Source organism: Chiloscyllium punctatum, chromosome 16 (genome assembly GCF_047496795.1).
Source record: "Chiloscyllium punctatum isolate Juve2018m chromosome 16, sChiPun1.3, whole genome shotgun sequence".
Taxonomy (NCBI): Eukaryota; Metazoa; Chordata; class Chondrichthyes; order Orectolobiformes; family Hemiscylliidae; genus Chiloscyllium; species Chiloscyllium punctatum.
This window is the reverse complement of record NC_092754.1, coordinates 33,129,557-33,146,300: the sequence shown is the minus strand read 5'-3', so window position 1 is coordinate 33,146,300 and position 16,744 is coordinate 33,129,557. Positions and strand designations below refer to the sequence as shown.

Here is a 16,744-nt window from a genome sequence, read left to right as displayed (position 1 = left end):
ATATCCCATCTGATTGAGGGCTTACCAATGACAAGAGGCAGTTTTTGGATGACAAGAACCCCATGTTTCCACCCCACAATCTTCTACTGCCCGACCAGGTGGAATTCTAACTGTCAGCCTCATTGTCTTTCCATTAACAACCACATTTTCTTTTCATAACCAATAATCTGTCTTCTTACGACAACTGGGTACATCTTTTCACCTGCTGTTTCTTCAATGGTGATCTTGACCACCCTCAACACTGACAGAATCTTAACAAGCTTAAAAAACATCAGGAAGGGCTCTTTTGGTGCAGTGATAGTGTCCCTCCCTTTGAGCTTGTTGATCAAGGTTCAAACTTCAATTGCTCTAGAGGTGCATAATAATATCTCTGAACAGGCTAATTAAGAAAGTAGCTGGAAACTGAAAATGGCAACCATGACATTTTTAAAAATTGGCTTTGAGGAAACTAAGTTATAACAATGGAATAGCATTTTAAGGTCTTACTCCAAAGCCTGATCATTAGATGGACAAGTTTCAAGTCAACCAAACTGCTCCTCTCTATCCAATTGGTTTTAACTTGCTGTTGATGCTTGTACAATAAATCGAAGGGTAATTTATGTCATCACATCAATTGTTTTGGCTGTTACATAAAAATTCTCACAATGTCTTTTTCAGGTAATAAAATATATATATAAACTATTTCCAACAATTTCTTTCCCTATCTCCCCAAATTGGTATCTTCTGCTGGATTATAATCCTAACAATTTGGCCATAAAACCATTCTGACTCCTATCAAGAAAACTTAAACTTTCGGATTGATGTTATTTTAATGCATCAATCATAAAAGCCAGGCTTGTAAGCCATTACACTATTTGACAATTGAGGTAAAGCTACCGTAGTCTTACCAAGGCTGCACTCTTATTACAGAAAGGCATCCTGTGGTAGTTTAATTTGAAGGTCACCACACCTCAAGCAAGGGGAGAGGTCGAGAGATCTTCATGGTAACCTCAACTAGTTGAGGAATTGAACCCACATTGCTAGCATCCTTCTGCACTGCATCAAGCCAGCATTCAAGCTAACTGAACGCCCAGTTGTCAATTGAGGACATAGCCACAAAACTTAATGGTGTCTTTAACAAATGTCTACAGTGTGCAGGAGGGATAGAAACCAAAACTGACTGCTGTTACCACTCACTATCTAGAATAGTTGCATACCTATAACCCAAAGCCAGCTCACCAAGCATAATCAGTAACAATACAACTTCCTAGCCTGTACTGCACATTCCTGCCCAGACCAGCTGCACTACTAGGAGATTACTCTGCAATTATACGATCGAACACCTTTAAAAAATATGTTATTAAACCAGTCAAATTAATTAGACTTACCTCCTATTCCAAAAATGAATCCTGCCATGTAACAGATCCTTAATTTGATCTGAGGTTCATCTCTTAGAATCTTCACACAGTCCAATCCAAACATTAATATAATAAGTGCAAAGCCTGCCAGAATGTCTGCTGTAATCATTAACGCTCGAGTGAGCACTATCTTTACTGTAGAAAAGGGAGGAGATAAAGAAAGAAATATACGTGTGTTAGTAATCACAAATGTCTCAAAAAAAGCAGACGCGGGTGGGCTCATTCATAGAAGAGCCATACAAACAACTGTGGGTGTTATTCCACAGCAGTGTCTTGCACATTCTTAACAGAGTTCTGTCTCCTGGCTACAGATAACCTTCTCTTTCTTATCACTCATTCTCAGCCTGTGCTGGCATTGGCAACATTTATTGCCCATCCCTATTTTGCCTGAAAAGGAGCTATGGCATTTCCTTCGGGTACATGTCCTGGTTGGGTACAGCTAAGGGTTTTGCTAGCTCACTTCAAGGGACAGGTAAGAGTGAGTTAGGTCAGTGATAGTTTGGAATCACTTATGGTCCAGTTTCCTTTTCGAAAGAACAGAGGTGAAGTGCCATGACAACAGATCAGAATCCCAAAGTACTTACGGACGTACTGAACTTTCCATGCCAACATGGGGTCTTTAAAAGTGAAAAAATAGCTGTCGATGTAAGTTCTGTGACTGATAGAATTGTGTGTGACCCCATGGAGTGTCATACCTTATTCAAGCAAACCTCAAGAGACAACATGACGCTGACTATCCTACATCCCCCTCCTCCTACTGCAGAAAACCATCTCCTGCATCATTATATTTGTTACCCTTCCAGAGATAAACTAAAAAGGGGTTAAAGGCCTTGGTATGTGTGTGTTAATGAGGCAAAAATGAGGAGTGCAGATGCTGGAGATTAAAGTGGAGAGTGTGGTGCTGGAAAAGCACAGCAGGAAAATCAACGTTTTGGGCAAAAACCCTTCATTCGGAATGAGGCTCATGAGCTGATGGGCTGGAGACATAAATGGGGGGTGGGACTAGGGGCAAGGTAGCTGTGAGTGTGATAGGGAGATGGAGGTGGGGGTAATGGTGATAGGTCGGAGTGGAGGGTGGAGCGGATAGGTGGGAGGGAAGTGTTAAGTGGGTGCATTTGTGTGCTGAGAAAGCCACAGCTTTAGAGCTGCCGTTAAACACCTCTACACCGCAGGTAATAGAGAAACAATTCTCTCTGGCTCTGGGAGCTGCCACTTTTGAAAGGAACCAGATCAAGAAATGTGCAAACTATCTGCAAATAAGCCAAGGATCTCAAAATGGATGTTCAATGACCAGCGTTAATGCTATGAGTGCTATCCACGGTAACTATCATAATGTTCTACTATCTATACTTCATAAATAACACTGAGACTGAGCCATATAGCTTTTCTAAACCTTCTTTTTGGACACACGTCTTCTTTCTAAACTGCATTTATGTTGTTGCATTATGATTTTATCTCACATTTAGTCATTAATAAACACACTCTTGTTAACACAAGATGGCCATGTTAAATCGGTTCCTTTTAAAATATAAATTAATGCGGTCTAGGAGGGTGTGTTGGTAACAATAAGGATGTGATCTTTCTAAATGAACCTTGTTGCAACTATCTAAGAGAGGCAGTGAATGAAGACAGGTAGTCACTTTACCTCTCCTCAGCCAGGAGTTTAACCATTAGGGGTATCCCATTTGGAATTGTAATCTTTTCAGAATCCTTGTCTGGGGTCTGGTCATAATCTGATTTGATTTGATTTGATTTATTATTGACACTTGTACCTCAGTACAGTGAAAAGTTTTATTTTGTGTGCAGTTCAGGCATATCATAACAAATAAAGATCATAGAGTGACTGAACAGAGCGAGGAATACAAATTTACAGCTCCAGAGAAAGTGCACAAAAAGCAAGATCAACACTAGATTTGAAATTTGAGAGGTCCATTCAGCAGTCTAATAACAGCGGGGAAGAAGCTGTTCTTGAACCTGGTATGTGTGTTTAAAGCTTTTGTATCTTCTGCTGGTGGAAAATATTAGAATAGGTTATAACCAGGATGGAACAGGTCTTTGATGAGGTTGGCTGTCTTTCAAAGGCAGCAAAAAGCATAGATGGAGTCCATGGATGGAAGGTTGGCGCGTGTGATAGACTGGGCTGTGTTCACAACTGTCTCTAGTTTCATCTGGTCCGGGGCAGAGCTGTTGCCATACCAGGCTGTGATGCATCCATACAGAATGCTTTCTATGGTGCAACTGTAAACGTCAGTGAGAGTCCTTATGGACGTGCCAAACAATAAAGTGCCCACGTCTTGAACCCACAGACAAGAATTAATCATTAGAGTTGGTAAATTTTAATTTAGAAGAATTATTAAAAGGGGAAAGTGCACAAGGCTTTCCACTGGTACAGTATAGAAATTCCCAGTGCATTTTTAACTCAATTAGAGAAAGCTACTTTTGAAGATATGGGAGTTCTGTACTTTGAACAGTGAAAAAAAATCCAACAAGGTACTTGGAATTATAATTCTACCCAAAAAGCAGGGAAACCCCAATTTTAAAAGAGATGGCTGATGGTATACATGTGGAAACTGATAAACCAGATGGAGTAGTGATGGAGGGATCAAAATAGTAGCGACAGAAATTAGAATTTCAAGAAAAAGAGAAGGAACGAGAAAGAAAGAGAAAAGGAGAAGAGAGAGATAAATAAGAACAATAAGAAAGAGCAAGGAGAGAGAATTTCTGGAAAGGGAATTTGAACTAAAACAGCTTGAACGGAGGAGTAGGAATCTTAATGAAATCCGGATTTAGTTCCTAAGTTTAAGGAGTCAGCAACAGGAGCCTTCCTTTTATGAATGGAAGGACAGGTTCAAGGGCTTATTCCTGCTCCTTTTTCTTATGGTCTTATCCCTTCCAATCAGCTGGCTAGTCTAATATTGTCCTTTATTTCTGCAGCATAAACCTCGCAAAGATTATTCCATCTTGCCCAAGGAAAGAGACCTTGCTAACAAGCCAATAAGAAATAGCTATCTAAGCAGGTACCAGTACTGGAGGAGCACCATCTGAAATTCTGTCCCCTCAGGAAAGGGCCTGACCAGACAAAGCTGGAAGTTGAAAGGCTAAAGCATTTTCTTTTGACCAATGGGTGTGGACATTTACAACAGAAAGCACTTGTGTGAAATAAGTCTCCCTCAGGAGTTCAACGACTCCATTCCCTTCAATAAAAAGCACAACAGTGAATAAAGAGACCTTGGAGTGCAGGTTCATAGTTCCTTGAAAGTGGAGTTGCTGATAGACCGGATAGTGAAGAAGGTGTTTGGTATGCTTAGCTTTATTGGTCGATGTGTTGAGTATAGGAGTTGGGAGGTCATGTTGTGGCTATACAGGACATTGGTTAGGCCACTTTTGGAATATTGTGTGAAATTCTGGTCTCCGTCCTATAGTAAGGATGGTGTGAAACTTGAAAGGGTTTAGAAAAGATTTACAAGGATGTTGCCAGGGTTGAGCGGTTTGAGCTTTAGCGAGATGCTGAATAGGCTGGGGCTATTTTTCCTGGAGCATCAGAGGCAGTGGGGTGACCTTATAGAGGTTTACAAAATCACAAGGGTATGGATAGGGTAAATAGACAAGGTCTTTTTCCCAGGGTGGGGGAGTACAAAACTAGAGGACATAGGTTTAAGGTGAGAGGAGAATGATGCAAAACAAATGATGTGATCTGTATTGACTTCATTAAGGCGCTCAACAACCTTCCTTCTGGGAGACTGGTTAGCAAGGTTAGATCTCGTGGAATACAGGGAGAACTAGCTAGTTGGATACAGAATTGGCTCAAAGGTAGAAGACAGAGGGTTGTGGTGGAGAGTTGCTTTTCAGTCTGGAGGCCTGTGACCAGTGGAGTGCCACAAGGAACGGTGCTGGGTCCACTACTTTTCATCATTGATATAAATGATTTGGATGTGAATATGGGAGGCATGGTAAGTAAGTTTGCAGATGACACCAAAATTGGAGGTGTAATGGACAGCAAAGAAGGTTACCTCAAATTGCAATGGGATTTTGATCAGATGGGCCAATAGCCCAAGCAGTGGCAAATGGAGTTTAATTTAGATAAATGTGAGATGCTGCATTTTAGAAATGCAAATCAGGGCAGGACTTATACCCTTAATAGTAAGTCCTGGGGAGTGTTGCTGAATAAGCAGACCTTGGAGTATAGGTTCAGAGTTCGTTGAAAGTGGAGTTGCAGGTCGATAAGATAGTGAAGAAGGCAATTGGTATGCTTTCTTTTATTGGTCAGTGTATTGAGTACAGGCGTTGGGAGGTCGTGTTGTGGCTGAAAAGATATTGGTTAGGTCATTATTGGAATACTGTGTGCAGTTCTGGTCTGCCTGCTATCAGAAGGATATTGTGAAACTTGAAAGGGTTCAGAAAAGATTTTTTTAGATTTTTTTTAGATTACTTACAGTGTGGAAACAGGCCCTTCGGCCCAACAAGTCCATACCGACCCGCCGAAGCGCAACCCACCCATACCCCTTCACTTAACACTACGGGCAATTTAGCATGGCCAATTCACCTGACCTGCACATCTTTGGACTGTGGGAGGAAACCAGAATGCCCGGAGGAAACCCACGCAGTGTTTACATGGATGTTGCCAGGGTTGGGCGGTTTGAGCTATAGGGAGAGGCTGAATAGGCTGGGGCTGTTTTCCCTGGAGCATCGGAGGCTGAGGGGTGAACTTATAGAGGTTTGTAAAATTATGAGGGGCATGGATAGGGTAAATAGACAAGGTTTTTTCCCCAGGATAGAGGAGTCCAAAACTAGAGGGCATTGGTTTAAGGTGAGAAGGGAAAGATTTTGAAGAAACCTAATGGTGACATTTTCACAAAGAGGGTGGTGTGTGTTTAGAATGAGCTGCCACAGGAAGTGGTGGAGGCTGGACAATTACAACATTTAACAGGCATCTGGGTGGGTACTTGTTTAGGATCAGTTTAAAGGGATTTGAGCCAAATGGGACTGGATTTATTTTGGATGTCTGATTGGTATGTATGAGTTGGAACAAAGTACCTGTTTCCTTGGTGTGTATCTCTGTGACTCTATGACCATAAATGTGGGGATGTGATTATACAGCTGAGACCCCAGATGGGGAAAATGCAAAGGCTGTGTCACATCAACAGCACAAAGTAATACCACTGCTGAACAAGTTGGGACCCTATCTAGAGGGTGAGGGTGGCAGTGAGGGGTTGAATTGGAGGGTCATATGGATAAGGCACAGATTGAACTTCCCCCATTACCTGGCTCAGCTATCCAGCAAAAGTGGACTCTTAATGCACTGAAAAGACTAAAGAAGGCTGCTGACGGAACTGAAGGTTTTTAGATGGTAATCAGCCAGGCTGCACCACCCTGGGTCTACATGGTGTGGATGGGAAAGAGGCCGGGGTCCCATGGGGCAACATTACTATAGGCCAGACCCTGAGAAGCTGACCCAGATTTAAGAGGAGATTAACCTATTGTCCGAGGACGCATGGATAGGGCCCAGCAGCAGTAGGTGGAGTTCCCCAGCTCCTTATGCCAAGCCAGCTGGTTCCACATGGCTGTGCATTGACAACTGGAAAGTTAATACAGTGTCCAGAGCTGAAGCCCGTGATTATACCGACTGGCTGATTGCACTGATTGGATGGATAAAGCAACCTACACATCAAGAGAGATTTACTCAAGAAGTGCTGGCACATTCCCTTTACTGCCCATGGAAAGGAAATTTCTGCTTTCATTAACTCTAGACAGGTTATCCCAGTGTCAAGTCAAACCATTTGGATTTGAAGTGGCTCATCCACCTGTCAAAAGCTGCTGGTCCAGACAGTGACAGGTTTAGCTAATAGTTTAATGTCCGTAGATGAATTGCCAGTGTACAGCAGTACCTGGGAAACTCACTTGGAGCAACTGAAAGGGCTGGACAGGGTGAGTCCAGGATGAGTACGTCACAGGACTGTGCTGGGTAAAGCACTGCTCCCTATTCCCACAACGATATGGGAATTCATGAAGATGTTGGAAAAGTGCGTGGATTCTCCTGAATGTTCACCCCAAACCTCAGCAAAAGTAGTAAGGACTGAAAAATTCCAATTAGTTTGGAATAACTAGAGACTATTTTAAGAAGTGCGATGGGCTCGGAGATCCAACCCTAACTAAACATTTAAAGTAGCCATTTACACAAGAGACATGATGTTAAAGGCTGTCTCACTTTAGGAAGACAAGTCTAGAATGGAGAGATTTAAATGCATTTCTACAAAAAAAACTCAGGTTTGGTGCTCCACAGTGGAGAAGGAAACATTTGATATATTGCTGGCTGATAACCATTTTAAGATTTATCTTCAACATTGGTGTAGGAGACCAGAGTCTAAACTGACTACAGCCCTTTAACTTTTGTGAGCAATATTAAGAGCCAGGATTCCAGATTATTTCACTGATGCTTGTTCCTTCCCACCAACACATTACCCACATTGATTGTAATTGCAGACAACCTGTCCAAAATCTCTTAGAACTGAAAGGATAAAATGGCCAAGACAAAGAGAATAAATGTGTATGTGTGAGCCTGCTTTATATATTTAAGTAATTTTCATCCTTTGAAATGAAATGTGAAAGGATCTCATTTTATTCATCCTGCCAGGAGCAATGCAATGATAACACTCCAGAACCCCAGAGTACTAATGGACATGCTGAAATTTTAATTCTGACATCTATTTTTTAAAAAAGGGATTAGCTACAGCCAAAAGATAACTGCAGGTGTAAATTCACAACGACTGTCTGGTCAAATCCTTCCTGAATCCATTGAATGTCGCACTTGTGCCAATTCAGGGAAACTTCAAACAGAAAGCCTAACAAGGAGGAGATACAAGAGGCTGATTACCATCTCCCCTCTCCTGCAGACAGGTTGACACTTTACCCTTCCAGGGATATACAAAAAAGCAGAGTTACAAAGTCAACTGCAAATCAGGTCAGTGTGTTAGTGCTGAAAATGTGTTGCTGGAAAAGCGCAGCAGGTCAGGCAGCAACCAAGGAGGAGGAGAATCGGCGTTTCGGGCATGAGCCCTTCTTCAGGAGCCCTGAAGAAGAGGCTCATGCCCAAAACGTCGATTCTCCTGCTCCTTGGATGCTGCCTGACCTGCTGCGCTTTTCCAGCTACACATTTTCAGCTCTGATCTCCAGCATCTGCAGTCCTCACTTTCTCCTCAGTGTGTTAGTGGCCTGACACACTAATATGGTGACTTTTGTGTTATAAAGGTCACAACTTCCAAACTGCAATTAGACACCCAGACATTGCAGGTAAAAGAGGTAAATATTCTCCCTCATGTTGAGTGGCAGCTACCATTGAAAGGAACACGGGCAAAATTATTTAAGTCGACCTGTAAATGAGCCAAGGACCTTAAAGTCAATTTTCAACTATGAATATCAATGCTGCCAGTACCATTCAATGTAACAGCTCTAATGTTCTATTAGGCAAAAGGTGAGGACTGCAAATGCTGGAGATCAGAGCCAAGATTAGAGTGGTGCTGGAAAAGCACAGCAGGTCAGGCAGCATCTGAGCGGCACGGTGGCACAGTGGTTAGTGCTGCCGACTCACAGCACCAGAGACCCGGTTCAATTCCCGCTCAGGCGACTGACTGTGTGGAGCTTGCACATTCTCCCCGTGTCTGTGTGGGTTTGCTCCGGTTTCCTCCCACAGTCCAAAAATGTGCAGGTTAGGTGAATTGGCCATGCTAAATTGCCCGTAGTGTTAGGTGTAGGGGAATGGGTTTAGGTGGGTGCGCTTCGGCGGGTCGGTGTGGACTTGTTGGGCCGAAGGGCCTGTTTCCACACTGTAAGTAATCTAATCTGAGGAGCAGGAAAAACGATGTTTCGGGCAGGATCCCTTCATCAGGAATGTTCTATTGTCTACTCTTCACAAGGACTCAGAAACTAATCTGTGTATCTTTTTAACTTCTTTTTTGGACTTTGGTCTTATCCTTAAAAACCATGTCCATGTGGGTATTGTGCTATTATTTCTGCTTGCATTTACTTAGCTCACCCTTTTGTTAACTCAGGAAAAAAAAACTGCCTAAATTGTTTCCTTTTAAAACATAAATTCACTTGGTCTGAGAGAAATGTGAACACGAGGGAAGGGGCATTTTCAAAATAAATCTTATTGTGACCAACCGAGGAATAAAGAAGGAAAGCCAATTCATCTCTTCTCATCTGGGATCTTAACAAGTTGGAATGTCCTGTCAGGAACCATAGTAGATTGAGGAACCTCACCTAGGGATTGTAATTAACATCTCCGTGTAAAGAAGTACAGGTTGGTAGCTTTGGCACACCTTCACCTCTAAGTCTGGAGGTTCTTTATTTAGGTCCAGTTCCAGAGGCCTGAGTATACACTATGGGCAGACACTTCAGTGCCATACTGTGAGTGTGCTACATTAGAAGTTAAATCTCTCCTAGAGCCTCATAAGATCCCCATGCCATTTTTCAAAGGGGAGTGGGGAGGTCTCCCAGTAATCTAGCAATAATTAAGGACTAATAGTTTGGAGTTGTCTGAACTTCATTTCCAATAAATCCTACCCATCTTTTGGCTCCAACTGTTGTTAAAACCCTCATCAAGCCCAGAAGTTAGCAGGCCTGAGAGAGTTCTTGAAGCTGACATTGGATTCTGGTGTCCAGGAAGAGAATACATCATCCTGGGCTTTAACTCTTTCGAATTGTTCATTGGTTAAGCAGTTCACTTAACATTCTAATGTGCACTGTTTTAATAGTCATTACAATTGATCAGTTAATAACCACATTAAATATCACACTGAAGAAACTTGACAAGATTGGGTTAAGGCAAAGCTGTCCATTACCTGAAGAAATGGGAATACATTTTTTTGGAACCTAGAGAGATCACCTTGGATTTTCAACTCAAAATCTGGAGTGGGGATTAAACCCACAACCACTTGATTCCAAAATGAGAACTCTATTAGCAAAGCCAATCAGACAGTGATTTGACTTGGTATTTCAAATGGAATAAAGTCTTCCCAGTAATAATGCACACTGAAGCATACCACACACACACACCAAGCATTCACACATGACCTTGGTTAGATCGGATTTTTGCCCTGACTTGATTATCTGATTTATTGTATAATCATGTTTGCTTTATTCTATTCCAAGACATTCTCAGGTCACATAATGGCCATTGAAAGTCATTAATTGTGGAATATAACACCATCAGTTCTGGTAATCATGCTTTAGAAAGGATTTGAGGTTCTTTGAGGTGTAGAGGAGCTTTAACAGAATGGACCTATGATTGAGAAACTTCAGGTACAAGATTGGATTAGAGAAACTGGGTTGATTTCTCTTGAAGCTGTTATGACTAGACTCAGGTGAGGACCTCAGATTATTATGGTTCTAGGCAAATACACCGAACATTACACTCCCCGGTGAAGAACAGCAAACTGGTTTGTCATAACAAGGATTATTTCAAAAGATCAAGTTCTAAAGAAGGATAAATCAACTTGAAACTTTAATGCTGTTTTCCCTTCACAGATGCTTCCAGACCTGTTGAGTTTTTCCAGCAATTTGTCTTCTTGGCTGTTTATTTGAAAAGATCTCTGCTTCTGAATGTCTTTCTCTCGGGCCTACTGAATTTACATTCTAAAAAGAACCAAATTAAAGAGGCTTTCTTGAGTTAACAAAAGAGTGAGTTTAATAGTTGCCATAAATGTTTATGCAACACACAGACACAGGTTAGGAATAAGAAGTGAGTCCAAACAACATTTAAAAGTGTGCAAATCAGTGTCTGTAAGTCATTTACGGAGAATAAACAGTGGAATATTGATAGTCGATTTCCGAATTCTTGGTCCTTGCAGTTTAAATGAACCTCTTTTGTCATGTTTCCTTTTGACAGTGATTATTTGGCAGCACTCAAAGTGAGAGAGTCCTTCTTGTTCTGTTTCCATTTGACTGGCTTGTTGGCTACTTAGTGTCTAATAGTCAGAGCAAGAGCATCCTTTTACCAGCAATGCAGGGCTCACTAACGGGTAGTTCTTTGACTGGGACCTGCACAGCATACATGCAAGTGGTCAGACTGAGACTAATACACGCAAACCTCCTGAGAGGAGGAGATAATCAGCTTCCTTGTTATCTCTTCCTGTTCTCTCGCTCTCTTCCTTGACAGTCGACAGATGTGACAATCCATGGATTCCTCAAGAAGTCTTTACCAGACAGCATTGAAATTAGATCCATGGGAAATTTGTTTGTCCATGGCAGTTCTTTCTTAAAAATACATTTTGGAAATAAAAGTTAAAAATGTCCAAAGTACATGATCACATTGATCCATGAACTTCCCCATAGGAAATGAAATGAAATCAATTCTTATTTCATTATGAAGGGTGCAAAAGAATTAAATATTGAAGATAAATCACACACACACACACACACACAAACACACACACACACACACACTTCCAACTAGATCTCTTTATGTTCAGAATGGGGCATTTGTAATTCCATTTGATTTCCAGAAAGGTGGATAGTTTCTCAGGATGTATGGTTGAAGGAGAAAACTCTAACAGAATGCCCTGATAAACTAAGCCTTAAATTTTTCACAAACATTCATGGTCAGTAAAGACTGTGGTCTCCTGCTCCCAATCTTGGAGTGTTTGAGAGCTCATAATAACTATCTTTACTGTGGATACTGTCTCTGCTGCTTGTTTAGAGTTTTGGAGAAATCCTCCATTAGTCTCTCTTTGTTCTGGCTTTGTCCTCTTGAGAGAGGACACACCTATCCTTCACTGATGGCTACTTTACATACTTTGTTAAAGTTTAGAGCTTCAAGTGCAAGCTCAGCTTTTCAAAAACATATGAAATGAATTTTTCAGTCCATACCCCTTCTGTTGTGTTGCTGTAGTAGGTCTGTCACAAGTGCTTTTTCTCCCCTGATCTGGGCCTCAGTCAGATAATTTGCTTCCTAAACCTCTCTATGAGACAAGTTTTAAGGCTTGCCAAATATTGAGAGGGACACTAACATGTAGGTTCCTAAGCAGTGCTGTTTTTCAAATGTTCTCACAACCTCACGAGAATCACTCTTGGAATTTTGCAACATATTTTAGTATGGAGACCTCCTCCTCTGTTCTAAAAGTCTCTTCTTGATTAGTTTCAGAGGCCCTCGCGCTTGGTGACCGTGAGCTAATACAAATGGAGTAAAACTAGTGGACTCATTGAGTGAGGCCCTTGTGACAAACTAAAAGACATTCTAGTCCTTTATCCAAGTCAGTCAAGTACTTAAGGCCTGAGACCTGATCATTGTTCATAGGGTCTGATGGTACCTTTCTAATGCTCTCTGTGCCTGTGGGTTTTACACTGAAGAGTTCCTTTGGGTCAAACTCAGGTTAGCCATGACTTCCTGGGATTGTTTAGATGGGAAACTTGAGAGGTGATCTGACTGGATCATAGTGGCCAGCTCATAAAATCGGAGAATTGGGACAACGGCCCACCACCATCTGGACAAATATGGATCTCAGGGGAATTACTTCTGGGAAATGTCTATCACAGAATGGAAATAACTTTACTCAGTTTATAAAAGTCATTTTGTGGGACATGGGTATTGTGGGCTGGCCAGCATTTATTGCTCGTCCCTAGTTGCCCTTGAGAAGGTTGCCCTTTATGAACAAAGAACAGCACAGCACACAAACAGGCCCTTTGGCCCACCAAGACTGTGCCGACACACACTGCCTTTCTAAAAGCCTTTGGCCTCTAAACTGTTCACATCCCTCTATTCCCTGCCTATTCATATATGTGTGACGATGCCTCTTAAACATTGTTATCGTATCTGCCTGCACTATCTCTTCTGGCATTACATTCCAGGCACTTATCGCTCTCTGTAAAAAAAACCTTGCTTCTCACACCTCCTTCGCACTTGCCCTCTTTATCTTAAACCAATGTCCCCGAATAATTGACATTTCTACTCTGCTCCAAAGCCTCTACAGCCTTCTGGTAGTGTGGCAACCAGAACTGTACACAATATTCCAAACCTAGCCTAACTACAGTTCTCTGTACCTGCAAGAACATCAGTAAAGTGATGGAAGATGTCATCGACAATGCGAGCAAGTAGCATCTGCTCAGCAATAAACTGCTCAGTGGCATTCAGTGTGGGTTCCACCAGGTCCACTCGAATCCTGACCTCATTACAGCCTTGGCTCAAACATGGAGAAAAGAGTTGGATTCCAGAGGTGGGGTGAGAGTGACAGCCCTTTGACATTTGATTGAGTATGGCACCATGAAGCTCTAGCAAAACTGGAAACAATGGGAATTGGGGGCAAACTCTCTGCTGGTTGGTGAGGCCATTTGTGGAGCACTGTGTACAGTTCTGGATGCCCTGCTGTAGGAAAGATATACATAAGTTGCAGAAGTTTCAGAAAGGATTTACCAAGATGTTGCCAGGACTGAAGGGTTTGATTTATGAGGAGAGGCTGGGTAGGCTGGAACCTTTTTCACTGGATGAGGGGTGACCTCAGTAGAGGTTTTTACAATCTCAAGGAGCATGTATAATGCGAAAAGCAAAGATCTTTTCCCTAGGTTGGGGGATTTCAAAATTAAGTGCATATTTTTAAGATGCGTTGAGAAAGATTTAAAAACGACCTGAGGGCAACTTGTTCACACAGATGGTAGTTCATGTGTGGAATGAACTGCCAGAGGAAGTGGTAGATGCAGGTACAGTTACAATACATAAAAGACATGAGGCTAAGTACATGAATAGGAAAGGATTGGGGGGGATATGGACCAAACACAGGCAGATGGGACTAATTTAGTTTGGGAAACTTGGTTGGTATTTGATTAGAGGGTCTGTTTCTATCTTGATGACTCTATGACTCCATAACATACCTTGCCAATTTTTATACTCACTGCCCCGACTGATGAAGCAAGCATGCTATATGCTTTCTTGACCACCTTATCCACTTCTGTTGTCGCTTTCAGGGAACTGTGGACCCGTATGCCTAGGTCCTTCTGTACATTGATCCTACTGAGGGTTCTGCTATGTACAGCATATTTTCCTCCTGCATTCGATTTTCCAAACTGCATCACCTTATATTTTTCCGGATTAAGCTCCATCTGCCATTTCTCTGCCCAAGTCTCCAGCCTATCCATATCCTGCTGTAACCTCTGGCAATCCATAGCTTTCCCAACCTTGGTGTCATCTGCAAGCTGACTAATCAGGCTGCCCAAATTCGCCTCCAAATCATTTATAAATATTACAGACAACAGGGCTCCCTGTATTGACCCCTGTGGAACACCACTGGTCACAGAGTTTCAGTCTTAAAAATATTATTCCACTACTCTCTGTCTTCTATGACTAAGCCACTTCTGTATGCATCTTACACAGATCCCATGTGACTTCACCTTTTGTATTAGTTTGCTATGAGGGACTTTGTCAAAGGCCTTGCTAAAGTCCATATTGACAATATCTACTGCCCTGCCTCATCAATCATCTTTGTCACTTCTTCAAAAAACACAAGTAAGTTTGTGAGACATGACCTTCCCCATGCAACGCCATGCTGCCTTTCATTAATAAGTCTATAATTTCCAAATGTGAGTAAAATTTATCCCTAAGAATCTTCTCCAATAATTTCCTTACCACAGATGGAAGACTGACTGATCTGTAATTTCTGGGATTATCCTTTGTGCCCTTTTTAAGTAAAGACAAAAACATTGGCTATTCTCCAGCGCTCTGTGACCTCTCCTGTGACCTCTCCTGAAAAGGACACAGAGATTTCGTACCAAGCCCCGGTCTTTTCCTCACCTGCTTCTCAGCCTTCTGAGATAGATCCCATCAGGTCCTGGAGAATTGTTTATATGTTTTTAAAACACCCAATACCTCCTCTTTTATATCAACATGCCCTAGAATATAAACAAACCCCTCCCAATATTCACTATCAACCATGTCCTTCTCCTTTGTAAATACCAATGCAAAGAATGTTTTTAAGGACCTCACCCACTTCCTCTGGCTCCATGCCAAAATTGCTTCCTTTGTCCTTGAGTGGACCTACCTTTTCCCAGCTACCATCTTGCTCCTAGTATATGTATAAAACACTTTGGGATTTTCTTTAATCCTGTTTGCCAAGAACACTTCATAGTCCATTTTAGTCCTCCTAATTCCTTGTTTATGTTCTTTCCTGCTATTTTTGGATTCTTCAAGGGCTCTGCCTGTCTCCAGTTTTCTAAATCTTACATGGGTCTCCTTTTTCATTTTGACTAAGCCATCATTATCCATCAGTTTCAATGGGATGCGCTGGTCCTGAACTCGAATCAACTGGCCCTTAGAAGATTCCCATGTGCCAGAAGTGGGCTGACCCTCAAACAGCCGACCCAATATATATTCCCCAGTTCCTGCCTAATATTGTGGTAGTTAGCCTTCCCCCAATTTAATACTGTTGTCTGAGAACTACTCATGTCCTTATCCATAAATAACTTAAAATATAAAGAATTATGGTCATTCTTCTCAAAATGCTCCCCCACTGCAACTTCAATCTCCTGGCAAGGCTCATTCCCCAGTATCATGTCTGGTATGTCCTCATCTCTCGTTGGACTGTTGATGTATTGTTTCAAAAGACCATCCTGGACACATCTAACAAATCCCCATCTAAACCATCCAACCCCCTGGCACTAAGTGAGTCTCAGTCAATGTAAGAGCTGAAAAATGTGTTGCTGGAAAAGCGCAGCAGGTCAGGCAGCATCCAAGGAGCAAAAGAATTGATGTTTCAGGCATAAGCCAATATAAGGGAAGTTAAAATCGCTCATCACAACAACCCTGTCATCTTTACGTTTCCATAAACTGTCAACGTATCTGTTCCTCTGTCCATTGACTGTGGGGTGGCCTGTAGTGCAATCCCTTCTAAGTGATTGCACCCTTCCTATTCCTGAATTCTACCCAGATGGCCTTGCTGGAAGAGCACAGGGTAGGGGTTTGTGGAGGGATCCCATGCTGTCCATTAACACCTCACTGAAAGTTGACATGGGAATCACAGATAAGGGGTTTATTACAGTTCAGGTTTTCCCATAAACTGGTAGGTGGGGCATGGTCTGCAATGCTTTGCTCCATCCCTCTGGCTGTAAAACTGCCGGCTGATGTGGGTTCAGGTTTTATTGACATGCCCAGCCATCAGGATTGTGTGAGCTCTCTGCAATATGATGTCCTGGCAGGTCCACTTCCCAAGACATCACTGAGCACTTGTCATTTACAGATCTGGGAGATCTACCTGTCTTACCAGCACCTCATTTTTAATGGATGGGAGTTCTTCAACCTCAGCTTCAGTCTGAACGAGTGACTTTAACATTGAGGCAACCTTTTAGGCGACTACCATAGAAGTTCTATT

General features: G+C 42.1%; 1 protein-coding gene across 1 annotated transcript in view; it reads right to left on the bottom strand.

Moving 5' to 3' along the window:
* The window catches only part of LOC140486852 (claudin-16-like), a 32,991-nt gene that overhangs the window by 2,671 nt on the left and 13,576 nt on the right, over nt 1-16,744 (bottom strand). The window contains exon 3 of the mRNA XM_072585904.1: nt 1,368-1,532. Within this exon, the coding sequence (XP_072442005.1) occupies nt 1,368-1,532 (165 nt within the window). The remainder of the gene's footprint in view (nt 1-1,367; nt 1,533-16,744) is intronic.